At 39.9% G+C, this 18,672-nt stretch overlaps 1 protein-coding gene across 2 annotated transcripts in view; it reads right to left on the bottom strand.

The window, feature by feature from the left end:
- Nucleotides 1-18,672, bottom strand: part of FBXO38 (F-box protein 38) — a 54,521-nt gene that overhangs the window by 12,413 nt on the left and 23,436 nt on the right. Inside the window, exons 9-15 of one of the 2 annotated variants that reach the window (XM_007447483.1) lie at nucleotides 16,165-16,335; nucleotides 14,384-14,526; nucleotides 13,274-13,484; nucleotides 5,375-5,494; nucleotides 3,724-3,903; nucleotides 1,899-2,130; nucleotides 1,530-1,810 (exon numbers count right to left, since the gene is read on the bottom strand). In XM_007447483.1, the coding sequence (XP_007447545.1) occupies nucleotides 1,530-1,810; nucleotides 1,899-2,130; nucleotides 3,724-3,903; nucleotides 5,375-5,494; nucleotides 13,274-13,484; nucleotides 14,384-14,526; nucleotides 16,165-16,335 (1,338 nt within the window). The remainder of the gene's footprint in view (nucleotides 1-1,529; nucleotides 1,811-1,898; nucleotides 2,131-3,723; nucleotides 3,904-5,374; nucleotides 5,495-13,273; nucleotides 13,485-14,383; nucleotides 14,527-16,164; nucleotides 16,336-18,672) is intronic. The other variant, XM_007447484.1, reaches the window with a different exon arrangement.

Raw genomic sequence — 18,672 nt, 5'->3', positions numbered from 1 at the left:
AGGGAAGGCTTTCCACAGCATAAAAATAATGAAATCACAAAAGTAAACATGTAGATCTGACTTAACAAATGTGAAAAACCACACAACAAAGGGTGTCATAATGAGGTGTTTCTGTTTAATGGATACAGACTTTAAGTGTGGGAAGATGAAAAAGTTGAGACAGATAGTGGTGATGGTCCCACAACAATGCGAATGTACCTAATGCCAATGAACTATATACTTCAAAACGGTTAAAATGGTAAATCCTATGTTACGTATAAAGAAAGAGATAAACCATTTAAAATTCCAGCTGGGAAAAGTATTTTCATCATGGCAGAACTGATGTTTGCAAAGCATAATAAAATCTGCAAATAAAACTCATATACTTTAATATGAGCTTAGGCTACTATGATAATTAGCACATAGTTAATTAATATCTCCTATTTATCTTATGAAAGCTTGTTTTTGTTAGTTTAGCTCCACATGATTCAATCAGCTCTATTTATTGCAATAGCAGATAAAAAGGAGGTCTATGTACTGGGTGCTGACTTTAAGATTTTTAAATTGAGTAAGGTTTAGAGAAAATAAAATGTATTATTATTCATTGACAGGTATTCATGACTTAATAAAGGCAGGAGAGATTATTTAAAACTAAGATCAGAAATATAAACAGGATTAAAATTAAGGAACGTGCTTATTACCCCCGCCGAACCCCATGCCTCGGCGTACACCTAAATGTTATTCATGAAATTATATACGTATATGTGTCTTGAGAATATCTTCACCAAAATGATTCTCAGCTAAACTACTTACTTACCTGCTTTTCTCCTGGCAAGCCTAACTGGCAGCAAAACTAGCCTTTGGGAAAAATTACTCAACGCTACAGAGGCAGGTGGAGGGGGGGCACCCGCATGCCAGGCTCCCCCAGGCCCAGCGACTTCCAGTCCTTACCTTTCAGCTAAGGTTTTAAAACTGCACTAGGAGTTAAGCCTCTGCAGTGTGGGACGGGAGCAGAGTTTACATACTAGGAGTGAGACGTGGGACTGGCACTGTATTTAAGGTCAGTACACACACACAGTCGCACTCGTCTCAGCTTAACTCTCTGTGCCTCTCCTGGCTGGTATTTTACAAGCTGTTTTACATGCCTCCCCCGCTCCCCATCCCCACCCCGTCGCTGCAAGTGAGCTCAAAATCTGTATGAGCGCAGAACCCCAATGTAGAAATCAATTTGCCCAACTGGCTTTATGTAAGAAAACTTATGGAAGGAGCAAATGCCCTTCTCAAGTCCTAACCTGCAGTAGCTAATCCTGGCAGCGTTGTCATACCTGACTCAGATACCAGCGGTACATGGGAGAGTCTGCTCCTGGCCCTTGTTAGGGGCCTCCGAGGGTAGTCTTCATTAGACTGCACGTCACAGCTCTCAGGCTGGGAGCTCCCCCTCCTGTCCTCACCTGTAGCCCCAGAGCCACTCCCATTAGTCCTCTCATCATGTGCTGGGCCTGAAGACCCCCCTGGTGGCAGAGTCCTAAAGGAAAAGGCGGATCTCGTACCATCCGGGCCATTCACAACACAGGCTCGGCTGGTTGAAGGACGTTCCTCATCAGAACACCTGCTAGTTCTCCTTTGGGATTCCTGGGGCCTGTGACAGCAGCATCTGGGGCAGACAGAACTCTCTGCATCTCCCTCCTCCATGGCCTCAGAGTCCTCTGACCCATCGGGGGAGCAGACACACTGCCTGGACACATCCACTTCTGTAGGGCTAGGCTCGGAAGATCCGCTGCTGTTCACCGTCCTTACAAAGTCGGGGCTTTGAGAAGCAGTGCTGTGCGAGCTGGAGTTCCCCACTGTGCTGGCGGTGGGAAGAGCCGCTGCTGTTCACCGTCCTTACAAAGTCGGGGCTTTGAGAAGCAGTGCTGTGCGAGCTGGAGTTCCCCACTGTGCTGGCGGTGGTGCTGCTGCAGCTGGGATAAACATCCTTGTTTTTTTTCTTTTCAGGAATATCCCTAGCTGCTTTCATATCGGCTTTGATCTGCTCACTGGTGACCTGACAGCCTTTCTCACAGCTGCTTTCCTCGAGGGGAAACTGCTTCGACTGGCCCATCTGATGGGAGTTGTACCTCTTTCGAAGTGGAGTCTTGCCTTTTCCACTTACTGCTTACAGAAAAAGAAGAACGGCCCGAGGAAAAGAAAAGATTTCAGTACAAATTCTGGACAAAAGGCAAGAGTAAATCTGGAACAGGAAACAATGTAAACTAATTTTCCTAAAGTATAAATGGTGACCACATCACTCATCTGCTCAAACGTTCTCTACGGCTCCCTAGTGCCTACCTGGTTAATACTCCTTAGCTCAGCCTTCAAGGCTTACTGTGACCTAACTGAAAACTAACTTTCCATTCTTGTCTTCCCTATAAACATTCTACACCCCAGTCCAAACTTTTCTTTGAATATACCCCTGCCTTATTACCTTGGAGCCTTTACTCTCATCAATCCTTCTGCTTTGGACCTCTGTCCAATCTCTTCTGCACCCCACCCCAAAGCAAGTGCAGTATATGCCCTGTAATATTGTTATCTATGTTTCTGACCTGACTCTTCAGCCAGACTACAGAGAGAGAGAGACAGAGAGACAGTGAGAGAGAGGGACACAGAGAGAGAGAGAGAGAGAGAGAGAGAGAGAGAGAGAGAGAGAGATCAAGACTTATTCATCTCACCCCTCACAGCACCTAACACAGTACCTGGGGCACAGTAAGCCTCAATGAATATACAAAAGAATACTTAAATAATGTTTTGTCTGGCTGACAGAAGATCTGGTTTCTAAATTCAGAAACTAAACTTTCTAGGAAACATCAGGTTAGTCAGCTGGTCACATTACTTTTCCTAAATTTCAGTGTCCATTAAAGCTCTTTCAATCACAGTGTAAAGATATCTGAATTTCTTAAAAGGAATAAAATGAGAATTGAGTAATCAGTCAGTGGTTAGTAAGTTATTCCAAGTCTAAAGAACTGAGCTTACCATACACTGAAGTGTGTATATATTTCAGGTTCAGTGTTACACGTATACAAATGTATACTAAACATTCAGATACATTAATGAGTAGGGTACCCAAGGAAAAATAAGTAGACAATTTAAAAAAACCTCATCCTTTGCAGAAAGTGGTAAGCATATGGTTCTGGGAAACAGAAGGGAAGACAAGGAAAGAAGTATAAACCTAAAAGTTAAGAGAATTACAGTTTCTTGGTGAGGCAAATGGCAGAAGGTTGTTGACTGGATTTAAAGGGAGACAAGGGATTGTAAGAACATACTTTAGGACTTCCTCAAGCACCAAACTAGCCACCAACATTCGCTAAACACAACTGGACAGATTACCAACTGGGGAATGGTTGTTTTTCACTGCTCTGGATGACTCAGTTGTCATCTTTTATGTGACGCACAGGCCCCTTGCTAATCCCTGATACTCTGATGCCACAACTTCCTAAAGCCTCCACTGTGGGACTGACAATCCTCACATCTTCTCTTCCCTGAGCCCCAATTCCACAATATTCTTATTGTGCTGCACCTGCCCTTGATAGCACCACCCAGATTTTCCTCTCTTGCTTGGGCTGCTGCCTTTCTTGCCTCCTGTCACATTTTGTAAGGATATGTTAACTGCACCACAAGCTGTGGCAGGGACACCATTATATAAAGGCCAGTGTGTCTGTTCTCATGGTGACTCTCACTAACAGGTCAGAGTAAGACACAGTCTCTCACCTGATAATTCCCTGGACTGTACAGACTCTCCGGCTTTTTCTTCACGCTCAGAGAAACGCCGGGCACCATTCTTAGGAATCCAGACTTCTTGGAGTTCTAGACTGTCTTCCTCATCGTCACTCTCTGAGTCATGGACAGTAATTGGGGTTGGTTTTACTACACGCTGAAGACCGCTGGGTCCTAAAAGAAACAGCACAGGCGTTAACAGTCACTTTTTGCCCAACAAAGGGTCTCACTCAAAGTACTGTTTCCAGGGATCTGGGCTCACAGAGGTGCTTTGGCTCTATGCAGCCTCCCTGATCACTCATTTTAATGAGCATATACTTGGATAAGACACTGTGAAAACACTTTAATTCTAAAGTAAACATTAAGTATGATTAATATACCACCCAACATTATATATCTCTAAAGGAAAATTAAAGCAGAAGAGCATATGGCATCTCCCTTCAGGATCTTCACTGTTTGAAAGAGTCACAATCATCCTAAAAATAATCAAAATGAGAGTCATAATAAAAATAAGAAATAAAAAAATAGTCATAATAATCATTTAAAAAATAGGCTAGATATTTTCCTAATTTTGCAAATGTATGAATGAAAGCAAAGCAAATGAAGATGAGCCTCTGACACCTATGGGACTGGTGAGAACTCTGCATTCTTTAATTAAGTATAGGTCTAATGCACTGGATGTCACAGACATGTTCTTGAAAGGCTAGATGCATGTTACAGTTTGCTTATTTGATTATATTTATGTCAAAAATGTTTTATCTTCTTGGCATTACACATTGTCAACCTTCAGCTCTTACAACCCACTTTTCTCTGACAAGTGACTGATATCTGCTCCATCAATAAAATGTAAGCTCCAAGGAACCTTCCCTGTCTTTTCCCTGTCACACTGTACAATGCCTAGCACAGAGCAGACACTCAAAAAATATTTGTTGAATAAGTGACTGCATCTGTAAGACACTTAAAACAAGAGTAGTTAAAGAATATGTTCAATTCAAAGACAAGGTAGCATCTGAACAGACCAGGAGTGAGAAAACTTGAGTTCTCATCTCAATTCTGTCCTTTGATCAGTAGCTGAGTGGTCTTGAGTAAATCATTCAAACTTTTGAAAGAATATTAGTTTCCCCATCTGTAAAGATGAAAGGTTATATTAGGTAATCTTTATGTACTCTATGACTCTTAGCCTGCCGTAAGTGACCCAATGGCAAACTGAGACTAGATCTTGGTCTGTTTATTAAATCAACCTCTCCACTGCTCCTTCTCCCCACCAAAATGAAGGGAGAGGACAAGCAGAATATTTAATCAGGGTGTTTATTTTCCTAGCTATAATTTGAGTGCTTGCTTTCTCCACACACACACACACACACACACACAAATACACACATGCACAAATATGCACGTGTGTACAAATATAGAAAGAGGAGTTGCTGCCACAGTTACAAAAAAATCAAAACCAAACTTTGATAAGACGTATACACATGCGCAGCAAGAACATCAAAATGTAATACAGGCCTTGTCAAAAATAAGCAGCATGTAACACATCATTAGCTGTGATGTTGAAAAAAATAATCATTCTCAGTGTTTTACTTTCTTCATTAGAGGCGGGCCTAGTTTTCAGAACCATGAACGTGGGAAGTCACACACTTACCTGCTTGTTCCTCGTCGACGTCCACAGGAATAACTGCCTGACTGTGAGCTGGAGCCTCATGCTCACTCTCAGCCGTCACCTCTCCATCTTCTGGAACCATGTCTTCCATCTCGTTCAGTGCTTAAACAAAAATAATCACAGTCAAAATAAAACCAGATGTCTAAAACAACCACAATGGCAGGCAAAACTGTGGCACCCTTGAGAAATGAACAGCCTCATGATCATTAGGCCCATTCAGAAAGAATATCATGTAATTGTGCTTCATTATATCGACATCAATAAGGAGTGTCCAATTCTATAGGAGGGGAGATCACAGATGGGAAAGGATCACTTGGTAGAGTAAGTCCATCATTTTAAGATGAAAGCAGGGAGAAAGGCACAGCTGAAAGAAGAAAGCACCTGTTCATTACTGAAGATGTTAACAGGGATGGCTGTATGAGGCAACTGTTTGTCTCCCTCTAAGCTATTTGCCTGATGGCAGTGAGAGCCAGCTACTGGAAGACCTTACGATCATCTTGTAAGCAATTAGTCTTATAGTATCTGCCAGTTGAATCAGGATGCATTCATTGAGCAGGCAAGCTCAAATTGTGTATTTCTTTTCCTGCTCTCTAGAGATTGCATCATTTTTGGCTAATGCGTGGCAAGGATTATTAAACACAGTAAGTACATATTTAACATTTTAATATCACTCAAATGTTTTATTTGCATCTAAGTCGTCACTAGGGTTATTAGTGCCTATCAGTGAGTGGGAACGTTTATATTTTTCCAGATGATAAGCACAGTGAACAATATTAGACTGATAAGCTTCAATCACTTTACTACATCTTCTTAAGATACAACAGTCACTTTTTTTTTTTTTTTTAAAGAAGATGTTGGGGGTAGGAGTTTATTAATTAATTTATTTTTGCTGTGTTGGGTTTTCGTTTCTGTGCAAGGGCTTTCTCTAGTTGTGGCAAGCGGGGGCCACTCTTCATCGCGGTGCACGGGCCTCTCACTATCGCGGCCTCTCTTGTTGCGAAGCACAGGCTCCAGACACGCAGGCTCAGTAGTTGTGGCTCACGGGCCTAGTTGCTCCGTGGCATGTGGGATCCTCCCAGACCAGGGCTCGAACCCGTGTCTCCTGCATTAGCAGGCAGATTCTCAACCACTGCGCCACCAGGGAAGCCCCAACAGTCACTTTTCTATGAGGATCCTAAATAAAATAATTCCTGGCTTTGCCAGCTTTTTACAAGATTAAATCCAAATCCCTCAAGTCAGTATTCAACCCAGTACCCTCTTACTACCTACACCTAAGCTTGGGTTCCTGGTCCCAGTTTCAGTCAGGACAATACCAATACTGTCCTTTACATTTATAGCTTGGCCAGGACCCAGAGGGCGGCAGACTGTGTTTACCCTGCACACCACTCAACGCCTTCGGGTGCTCAACACTACTGCTGTGAAATCAGCCAGCCATCTGAATGAAAGGAATAAACCAACACAGAAGAAAACAAGATCCTGTTCCAGAAAGAACTAAAGAATCTACAGAATTTGTAAGTAGACAGGACAAAGTCATACAGTCAACAAAGAAACAAGATAAAAATATGAGTAAGCCAGAAAGATACCACTCAGATAAATGCCACTGGAATATACAGCAGAGAAGTCTGAGATTTCAGGGGGACAGTAGGGTTTGCTTTGGTCTTAAATATACACAACAGTACATTCCCCCTCATGTTTAGCCTCCCATCCCAAATTTTTGCCCAGCCCTAGCCCTCAATCACTACACTTTATTTAGGGCCAAAAAGAGAACTCACCTTGTTCGGAAACATTACATGATAAAAGCCAATCAATTCGCTTCTTTCATTCAATAGTGATTATGAACAGCGGCTAGTAATCTGTACATACTCTATGTCTGGCTCTATGCTAAATGCTCTTATATACATTACCATATTTATTTCTTATAGCAATCTTACAAGGGTATTACTACTAGACTCATTTTTGCAGTTGAGGAAACTGAGGCTTAGAAAGGTTAGTAATTTGCTAGGATTTGGAATGAGGTCTGTTTCCAGAGCCTGCTACAACACAGGGATGATGAATAGATGGGAAATTTATATAGTCCCTGCTCTCAGAGAATGCACACCTTCGAGCAGAAATGTTAGACACACAGAATAAGGTCAGAATATACTCATTAAGTGCTAGAACAGTCCAAGTAAGGGGGACATGGACAAAAAAGCAGCAGTTAATTCTCCTGTTCGACAGGGAAGGTTTCACTGAGTTGGGGTGACATTTTATATACTAGGAAGCACGTTACATTTTCCAGAAGAGTAAGTAGCCCAGTGATAAAAAGAACAAGAGTTTGTGTTGAGACGAGGGTATGAAAGAGAAAAGAAAGCTAAAAAGGTAGTCTGGGTCCCAGATTGTGAAAAGCTTAGAATTGCTTCTTATAGGCAGAGGGAACCACTGGAACAGAAGTACATTCTTATATCTACGTGATAAGGTTTCCCAAAGCTGCTGAGCAACTGCATTTTAGGTTGCCACAATAACCTGTGGAAATATTTAATATAATATCTCAAGGTTATTTTAAGCTAACTTCTTTAATTGTATCCATTAATTTGAATATTTATTTAGCGCCTACTACAATGTGTTACTGTTTCTAGGTGCTAAGAAACAGTGGTAATATTCAATATCTCTATTTTCATGGAGCTTATTCCAGTTGAGGAAGGAAAAAAAATTTTTAATCAACAATAATGAAAACATCAGAAAATAATATCTTATGTAACAAAATTAAAAAAGGATGATATAACAGAATGAATTGGTGACAAAGTGGTAAGGTGATCAAAAGGTACAAATTTAGTTACAAAATAAATATGTCATGGGAATATAATGTACAGCATGGTGACTATAGTTATTAATACCGTATTGCATATTTGAAAGTTGCTAAGAGCAGATCTTAAAATTTCTAATCACAAGAAAAAAACTTTGTAACTATGTATGGTGATGGATGTTTACTAGACATCCTCACTGTGATCATTTTGCAATATATACAAACACTGTCCATTATACCTCAATTGAAAAAAAAAAAAAAAAAGATCAAGGTCGTGAGGAAAGACAGCTCTGAGGTTAACATTGAAGCTAAGACCTGAATATCAAGAAGAAGCCAGCCATGCAAAGATGGAGGGAGGGACATTCTAGGAAGAGGCAGCAGTTGGCGACAGCTTGGCACATTCATGCATGGTGTGTCAGGGGGGAAGTAGCACAAGGTGAGGATAAGCCAGATCATGTAGCACTTTATGGCCCAAATCAAGAAACTGGATTTTTTTCTAAGGCAGTGCGTAGCTACTGGAAAGTTTTAAGAAAGGGAGTAACACTGTCTGGTACATGTTTTTTAAAAACTGCCCTGGCTGCTCTAAGAACTAATTTTACTTTGAAAGCTGTTAAAAACATTTAGGTAAAAAAGGTCTGGTACAGGGCTTCCCTGGTGGCGCAGTGGTTGAGAGTCCGCCTGCCAGTGCAGGGGACACGGGTTCGTGCCCTGGTCCGGGAAGATCCCACATGCCGCGGAGCGGCTGGGCCCGTGAGCCATGGCCGCTGAGCCTGCGCTCCACAACGGGAGAGGCCATAACAGTGAGAGGCCCGCGTACCGCAAAAAAAAAAAAAAAAAAAAGGTCTGGTACAATGAGGAAGGAGAATGTAGATGGATTGGGGAGATGTTTTAGAGACAGTCAACAAGACTTGCTAAAGGACTCGATGTTGGGGAGTGCAGGTAGGTGCAAAGAAAGGATAATGTCTCAATAGATGTCTCTGGTAATTAAATGAGATGATGCTACCCTTGGGCTAGGGAAAATGCAAGTGATTCTTGGTTTTGATTTTTTTTTTCTTTGTTTCAAAATATTTTATCATTGGGCAGTACATCTTTTTCAGAACAATTTTAAATTACAGAAACGATGTAAGCTATCTTTTAATCAAGTATCAATGTTTACTAAATATTCTGTTCAGGAGAAATGTTATTTCAGTTGTAAAAAAATCCTGTCACCAAACATAATCATAAACCTTAATGGATCTGAGCCATTTTAACAAATATATTAACTGGTCTCTTTTATATAAAACCTGATTCTAAATTTATAGCCTTCATTAACCATTATAAAATTAAAAAGTCACTGACATTTAACAAAATAATTTGCATGCAACAATTTCTAGTATGAGGAATAACTATTTAGCGGTTGACAAGTATTTGCCCCCAAACAGAAAACAAAATGAATCTACCAGGGATTTTTTTTCACATTGTAGCCGGTCCTCAGACTTCAAAAACAAGGATTTTCCAAAAGTCAGTGGTTTTCAACATATGATTCCCAAACAGCAGCATCAGCATCACCTTGGAACCTGTTACAAATGCAAATTACCTGGCCCCACACATACCTACTCAGAGGCTCGGAGGTGAAAGCCAGCAACCTGGTCTAACAAGTCCTCCAGGTGATTCTGATGCACTCCAATTTGAGAACCATTGCCCAAAATAAGTGCTGCAGAGCAATTTCACTTAGTGGTTACTTTGTGGAGGTAGTGGTGAGGGAATGGAGTGGCACCCCACTATTAAAAGCAGTATGTGGGATTTGTTTTAAATCCAGATAGAAAATTAGTTAAATGACGTATAGGCAAAACTATGCTTTGTCATTATAATTACTCCAAAAGTAATTATATTAAAATAATGTAGCAAAATGCTTTAGGAATTACAGAATCATGATTTTGACACATGGTAATGTTATGTTAGGCAATGTGAATTGTTAGAATATATGAACATCTCTTCCTGTTTTACAGTGCTGCAAAATGAAGGTAATGAACTTGTATTTTCAGTTAATATAACTAGCTCACAATAAAGCATTCTAAATCTTAACACTTTTGGAAGTGAAAATCTAAGAAAGATAATATCCTTAACCAAATTACAGAATTTGGGTAAATTAATACAGTACTCTGTAAAACAACAAAAGCATATTTTTGTTGGAGTCATCTATTACCTTAATGATAATGTTCGCTATAAAACACCATATTTTATTTCAGTGGTTTATAAAGCAAAGACACAACTTATACAAATTAAATTGCTTTTAAAATTATACAGTGCCCTTCTTTGATAGGCAATTACTTCCTGCAAGCTGATTAAGTTAAATACAACAGAGTAAAAGAGTGAGTGAATCCGCTTCATTCCAGCGTTGGTCCAAAAGCTCATGCATGGAAAGTTTTAAAATTCGACATTAAGGAAAGTCAACATGTGAATACCCATTTCAAACTAAAGTAATATTTAAAATATTGTTATGCTTGTACTTAAAGAGTGGAAGCATCAGTGTTACTCATTTCAACTAACATTATTTCCCAATGATCCCTTTTATTTTTAATCCCTGTACCACTCTTTATGTTTTTTCTGTTAGTTGTTTCTCTTTCTTTTATTTGAATTCTTTCCACCACTCCTGGTTTTGATCAACAGTCACATGGCCTTTCTCCAGGTCCCTTTTTTTTTGGGCCGTGCCATGTAGCTTGTGGGTCCCGTGGTCAACCCAGGCCACAGCAATGAATGCACCAAGTCCTAACCACTGGACTGCCAGGTAATTCCCCTGGTCATTATTTTTTATTTAAAAGGATCAACCTGACATGTATGTAATAATAAATACACATAAACATATTGCCAAGTTGGAAAGACCCATGGAACCTAATGTTTTATGCCAATCTTCATTTCTCTAAAATTCTGCCACCATCTTTGGTATTCTTAGGCTTCCTCTTGTTGAAGCTGTTGAATTCCTCAATCTTGGCATTTATGTCACTAATTCCTTTGCTTCTCAGCATTTGAAAATATCATATTTGACAAATACTGTACCTCAAGTATTTGGTTTGTAGTCATGTCTCTCATCTACTGAACCTTAGTTTCAAATGTTAGTAGATTTAAATTTCCATTGTTCTCTCTTAAATCAAATACCGTGTTCTCGCATAAGTTTTAGCTCCTGCTGCATTAATATATGACTTCACAATGGAAGCCAATGGCCATGTAACTTTCTATACTGAGAAGCCAATGGCCATGTAACTTTCTAGTGGAGTCTATAATCTGTCCAGTACATCAGCTTCAACCACAACTGCGTTTGTAGGATTTGAGGAGTTCTGCACTGCAGCTGCTGTAACAGTTTTCTATGAACGGCTGGTATTCTCTGAAGTCCAGATCCTTATGATGGCACTCAAGAACAAGGCAAAGAAACAATACCTGACCTCACTCCCCCCTCCTTCACCCCTAGCACCTGCTGGCTCTGCATTTTTGTTTTTGTATTTTAGGAGCAGAGATTTAGCCATAAGTTTGAAATGCCTAAGAGTACTCATGTGGAAATTAAAAGCATGAAATTGGATATAACTGCAGTTACTTTAAAAAATAGAAATATCAAAGCCGAAAATACAGGTTTAGAATTCATTAGCATGTAGTCGGTACTGAAGCCATGAGACTGAATGAGGTCATCTAGAGAAAATGTGTAGAGAAAAAGGGAGAACAAGGACAAGAGCGGAATAGAGGAGGTGGTGCAAGCAAAGGAAACTGAGGAGGCGTGTCCAATGAGATAGGAGAACCAGGAAAATGGTTTCAGAAAGGCCAAGAGGAGCAAATATCTCAGGAAGACAGAAGTGGACAACAGTGACAAATGCAGCTGAGATGAGAGGTCAAAGAAGATGCAAGTGGAGAAATGACCACTAGTCTTTTTATAAGGGAGTCACTGGTGACTTTGGCAAGAGCCAAAATGGACAGTTCTATAGAGAACATGTGAGGTAAGGAAGTGAAAACAATGCCTACAGATGATTCTTAGGTCAGGACATGCATACTCACAGTGATCCTAAAGGAAATTACGCTCTATACACAGAATACTTTCATTATGAAAGGAGTTAATAACACCAGGGCACCCCATTTCTCATTAATTACTCTGCCTAAAAGAATGAGTGAAAGGGCAACAACCAAATAGTGGCTAGAAGAGATTCCTTTTTCAGTTCTTAAGGGTCAACTGGGAACCTGGAAAATTTGTTAAGGAAACGATTTCATTCCATTCTCACTCATCAACACAGGGGCAGATGAAGCCTAATAACACATGGGCTGGCACGCAGCAGGAGTTCAGTCAGTATCAAAGAATTAGAATGGATAGTTACATAAGTGAAATCCCATAGGTCCTTATTAGCTCGTGTACTTAATTTTCTGGGTGGTTTTGAAGACTTAATGATGAAAGGTATATGAAAGGTTTCCAACACAATGTCTAGCACATGACTACTATTCATTTTTCCAGTTCTTGGAACACCCAAAAATGATCTCCACGTTCAAGTCCAATGTAGCTATCTACTGGTCAGCAAGATACTGAAAGATGCTCCTTCAACCATATCCTGACAGTTAAATCTCCATTAAGCCAGGCCTCTAAGGCTCACTGTACCTTAATTCTCATGGCATCTAAGTCCTTCCCTTTCTGTACATACCCCAATAGATTCTATGGACAAGAGGCATCACAAAGATAACGTTAAAATAAGCAAGCAGATAGGCAAACTCCATCCACCCCCTCATTTGTTTTTTGTTTGTTTGTTTGTTTTGCGGTATGCGGGCCTCTCACTGTTGTGGCCTCTCCCGTTGCGGAGCACAGGCTCCGGACACGCAGGCCCAGCGGCCATGGCTCACGGGCCCAGCCGCTCTGTGGCATGTAGGATCCTCCCGGACCGGGGCACGAACCCGTGTCCCCTGCATCGGCAGGCGGACTCTCAACCACTGCGCCACCAGGGAAGCCCCCCTCATTTGTTTTGTTAGCAAGGTCCCCCAATGTGTAAAGTGACAAACTGAAATAGGCGGTGAAGGAAAGAGAAGAGAGTAAGAGAAATATGACCCAAAGTAAAAATCATTTCTATCTGGAGCTCACAAAAGATCTGGGTTACCGTCGGCTGCAAACTGCTGCTCTCCTGGCTGCAGGTCTTGCCGGAAGTCGTTCTCCTCGTCTGAGTCATCTGGGTGATGGTGATTGTTGTCGTGGATGTTGGCATTATTCTGGGCATTATTATCATTGTCATTGTTGGAGTTCTGATTGCTAACAAGGGCCGAGGAAACCCCAATTCCTGTGCCTGCACTCAGACCAACCCGAGCACAGCCCTAAAGCAAGAAGAAACCACATGCTTATTAATTTGGGTTAGTGTAGAACCCTGCGTTTTTAATATTCCTTCATTTCATCTTTACATAGAATATTTATATGGCACTTTATGAAATACTTTCACATATTCATAAAGGACCTCGTTTAAGGCCCAGAACGCTTCAAGCAAGATAAAGCGTTATCACTCTTGATTTACATATGATGCCATGCACAATGGGAAGGGATCTGCCCAACAGTGCACGACCAGTAAGTGGTACACCTGGGACTTGAAACCCAATAATCTGTCCTCAAACCCTGAGCTTTCCCCACTATATCACACTGCTTCAACAGTGGGAATATAACCATTAAGAACTGACAAGAGCGAACATAATTTGTTGAAACATTAAGTTTTTATTACGATGCGAGTATAAAGCTTTATTTGTTAAGCAGTTTTAAAATAACATTTAGTACAACTGGGCAACCTCAGATTTCCCCAGATATGCAACTGAACAGAAAAGGCAGCAGCAAAGTAAAACATTTCCAAAACGAAATTCCTAATCCTTACTTATATTTTGGGTTGCTAATTAGAGATTCAATCTTCCAACTAATTACTCTTGAGTAATAACTTTTGCTTTAGCTTAAATTTCCACCTTTGCTCTTACCTTCACTTTATAAACCTGATGGAGACAGCTTTGCACTTACTTTTTCCTTTCCTTTCTCTGGAAATCCCTTAATAGTCATTTACCAGAACAAGTGGCTATACATTATTATAACCTTTATGCCTTCCTTCACTGAGGCTGGCAGTAAAAAGTCAAATTATAACACTGTAAAGGCATATTATTAGGGAAAAAAATTACTTAGGTTGTTTTATTTTCTTCCTTCAGTATCAAAATAAACAAAAATGCTCTCAAATGTGACTTACTTTGGGTGGCTCACGAAACATCTGGTCCAGTGAAATAAACTCCAGGCTGGGCAACAATTCAATAAACTGGCCAAAGGAGTCCAGCTTCAAAGCATGGCAACGCACTAAGTTGATATCAACCAATCGAGTCCATCTTGAGTGGTCTATTGAAGAAATGATATGGCCAGAGAGAATGTAACTAACACTTTCTCCATTACTCATGAATTTTGCTATAGGTCACAAAGACTTTTAAATCCTTTTTCCTTGAGTAAATTTTCTTTTATTTCATGATCTCTAACACTTGATGACTCTAAACTATGATGTTTCCTTACCTAATTTCATTGTGAGAAAGAGATGGCTTGGAAATCGTTAACTTGAAACTAAGTCAGCCTATACTTAAATATGATTCACTTAAAAACCCACATGCCTATTTAACGATAGGATACTAGTTAAAAGAAATGTTGGCATATTCCTTTCATAAAACAGTATGCAGCTATTAAAAGAATGAAGAAGACCTGAATATGCTTACTAATATGGAAAGCTCTCCAAAATATTCTTAGCGCAAAACACGAGCTACAGGACAATGTATACACAGTAAGGTCCTTTCGTATATGTAAATCATTTTTAAATGCTATATATGTATAGGCTGCAATATGCACAAAATAACCTGTCCAGAAGAATATACAAGAAACCGTTGATGGTGGTTACCTTTGAGAAGAGGAGACTTTTCATTTTGTACCTTTCTGTATTGTTTGATACTGTTTATCAAGTGCATGTATTACTTTTAGTTTTTAAGTGTTAACAGGAGTTCTGAGTGATGGGATTATAGGCCATTTTTTATTTTCTTCTTTATACTCTTCTGTATTTAAGAAAACAAACAAACCAAAAACCCAATAAATGTTATTTTTTAAAAGCGATCTACGCCGCATACAGCCTAAAGTTTATTTCCCAATAACTTCTTGGTGCTGCTGGGCAAGGGGTAGACCCTCTCTTCTCATGGGTGAGACATGGCCATTCTAACAAATGATCTCAGCAGAGGCCTGGGAGCCCTACAACAGGTCTGGAGATGGGTTTTGTAAGGAGCTACAGTATCCCTGTGCAGTGGCTCAGACGGCAGAGGAGACTGGTCTGCAGGTGTCAGTAAGGGGGCTTGGTTTGCTAAGACGATGTCAAAACGAAAATTCTCTAGCTCTGAATTTATTTAAAGGCTTGTGAATTTAGGTTTTTAAGAAGGGCTTTAAAAGAAATAAATAGCATTACTCTCTCAGGGAGGGAAATAAACTCCCCTCATAACGAAAAATACCAAGTGCAAAAGTCACACTTCTATACACAAGGGATACCGTATGGAGGGGAGATTTGAAATAGCCTAGGATTTTAAGGCAATAGAAAATTTCACAAGTTAATGTTTAATATGTCACCTAACTCAAGTTTTTAAAATACATACCCACTTTGTTGGTTCAGATGATATGCCATTTGAAGTTAATACAGAGAAAACAACCATAACATCCCAGGCAACAATTCCTAACCTAAACTTTACATGCCTGGCCCAAAGAAAAACAAATAAGTAAGGATCAGTACAACTGAATTATAACTTGGACAGTGCAAATTTCTAGGCAGGAGTTCAAAGAGGCACTGAAAATATTTCCAACTCAGTTATCAAAGGTTCCCAGAACTTCTATGAATGATCCATATAAAATGTCTATATTTTATATCAGGAATGTTAATTCATGACACACACAGAAAACAAAGATACATATTATTTTGACATTAATAAAATAGAGCCGCACTTAAGCACACAGTACCTGAGATCCAATTGTATGGGTTATGTAGATGGGGGCAATTATAAATTGCCAGATATTTGATACAGGAAAAAACTTCATTGACTGCCTTCATCCCTATATCAGTGATGATACCAGGATTTTCTACCACATCAGCCAAACCATACTTCACGAGATCTGCATTAGCCATTCTGCCTAGAAAGAGAAATTGATTTAAAAAACAAAAAAAGGTTCTTAAAGGTTCTTAAAGGTTCTTAAAAAAGGTTGCCAATTATTTATTTTAACATCCAGTATGATCAGTCTCTATGATCATCCGGCGTCATCTCTCCATCATCAGGTTCAGGTTCAGGTACAATTTTAGGTTAGGTATTCTGTACAAATGGTAGCCTTTATTTTGCAAAATAAAAATTTATGTTAAAAGTTAAGGGACAGCTAGTAAGAAAAGATTATTTTCAATTGTTTAGAAAAGGAAAAAAGAAGGCAAAGTCTTAAAGCAAAACTGAGGGATAAACTGTATTGGTTTACATTTATGGTGAAGTTTAAGCTTTTAAAAAGAAAAATAAAATCTTAAAAATGTAACTCTTTCACTCTATAAGGATAATGTTTTTGGAGTCGGGTGTGGCCATGTATAGAGAAGAGTACACTTTGAAATTCAGATTCATTTTTAGAACCATGTATAGGTTAGTAAGTATGTACCTAACCTCAGAAAGTGGACTTTTAACTCACACATACACCCACTCTTTTGCCCTTGGGCTTTAGTGCCTACTGTCTTGTCACAGACTAGGGAGTGGGTTTAGTAAAAGGATCCTCCATTCTAGATTATGCTACTAGAAATCACACCTTATCCCTTGCTTCCTATCATTATTCCTGCCACCTGCCTGGCCTTTGCTCTACAGAATGGTCCACTTGACTATGAGCAATGTGAAGGAAAATGGGACTCTGCCTAGTTAGTTTATAGTTACATTTTCAATGTCCAGCATAATGCTGGGATATTATGATACAGGAACCCAATAAATGTCTCTCATGGTCCTTGCAATCAACTGACATAAAATACAAAGAAAACAGGTGCTCTGGACAAGCTGCCCTGCCCTTCAGGGCAGGGATTCATACCTTTAGCCTGGACATGTTTAAAACAACCAGTCTACTCCCAACTCTTCCAGTTTCACTTTCCATATAGGTCATGGTCTCTCTCCTAGAGTCCCTGTTTTTTGTATTTACTGGCATTTCTTGGAGATTTCACCTTAACCAATTTTTCATAATTTTTCTGAGCAATTTTCTTTAGTCTCCTGGTAAAAACTTCTTTCTTGCCCTTTGGACTTAAAATTTGCCTTCTCCCTAATGATCAGGTAGATTTTGAACTGATCCCAGTTAAGGTGTTGTCAGAATAATTGCTACAGCCTAGCATGATAAATCTATGTCTTACATTCATTCCTTTGAGAACTGTTCCTGCTCTTAGGGTCTCCTGATCATCACACTCCCTCAAAACCCTGATGACATCACCTAGGACTCAGATTGTTTCTTTCTGATTCAGCCCAGAGGTCAGCTAAAAGTAAAAGCTACCATTCACTGAATGCTTTCTAAGTGTAAGAGATTGTAATAATAAAATACCATGTTTTCTCATTTGTTAAGTGGAGATAAGACCGTTTCCCACTTTTTTATTGGGTGGTTTGAACCCAAGAAATAACTTGCCCCAGGTCCCATGATTAATGAACTTCCATCTCACTCCCTCTTTCCAAAGCCCCAGCCCTAAAGACTACTCTATACTGCTTCTGGATCTGAATGAGTTTTACATGCCTATCACCTTCACATGAATCTCTGAAATCATGAATCTGTGTAAACAAAGAACCCCTAAGTATTCATCCTTGGATCACTTTTCTTATATTACCAGTACACAGCATCTACTTTTCAGCACACCCATTTCCCCAGTCTGGCACTGTCACTTTTACGATAAGTGTATGGGGACAAAGGTAATGTTTCTATTTATATTTTGCCAGAACCTTTGTAACAAAGAATTGGTGCAAGTTTTACCAGGAGCCACCCTAACCTCCTGGAGAGATGCTTCAAAATCTAAGTGGCTGAGAAGCAAGAGATTAAGTGAAAGAGTATAAGCAGTGACCTCTCATTCCTCTCTACATAGTCTGTTAGACACACCTGGCACCTATTTTCATACAGAGAATCCCAGACTGTCTTTGGAGTAACAGAGGAGAGTACGTATACAGGAGAAATGGATGAACTGCAACAAATATGAAGAATGGCTTATAAAAAAAATCAAAGCTAAGAGACTATTAAATATTAAGGAGTCTATGAAACAAGTTACGTTGAAAAACGAGATAATGGTAGTCAAAAGGTAAAGTGTTGGGACTTCCCTGGTGGCGGAGTGGTTAAGAATCCACCTGCCAATGCAGGGGACATGGGTTCGAGTCCTGGTCCGGGAAGATCCCACGTGCTGCAGAGCGACCAAGCCTGTGCGCCACAACTACTGAGCTGCAACTACTGAAGCCTGCATGCCTAGAGCCCGTGCTCTGCAACAAG

The sequence above is a fragment of the Lipotes vexillifer genome, unplaced genomic scaffold, assembly GCF_000442215.2.
Source record: "Lipotes vexillifer unplaced genomic scaffold, Lipotes_vexillifer_v1.1 scaffold1009, whole genome shotgun sequence".
Classification (NCBI taxonomy): Eukaryota; Metazoa; Chordata; class Mammalia; order Artiodactyla; family Lipotidae; genus Lipotes; species Lipotes vexillifer.
This window is presented reverse-complemented; position numbering and strand designations above follow the sequence as displayed.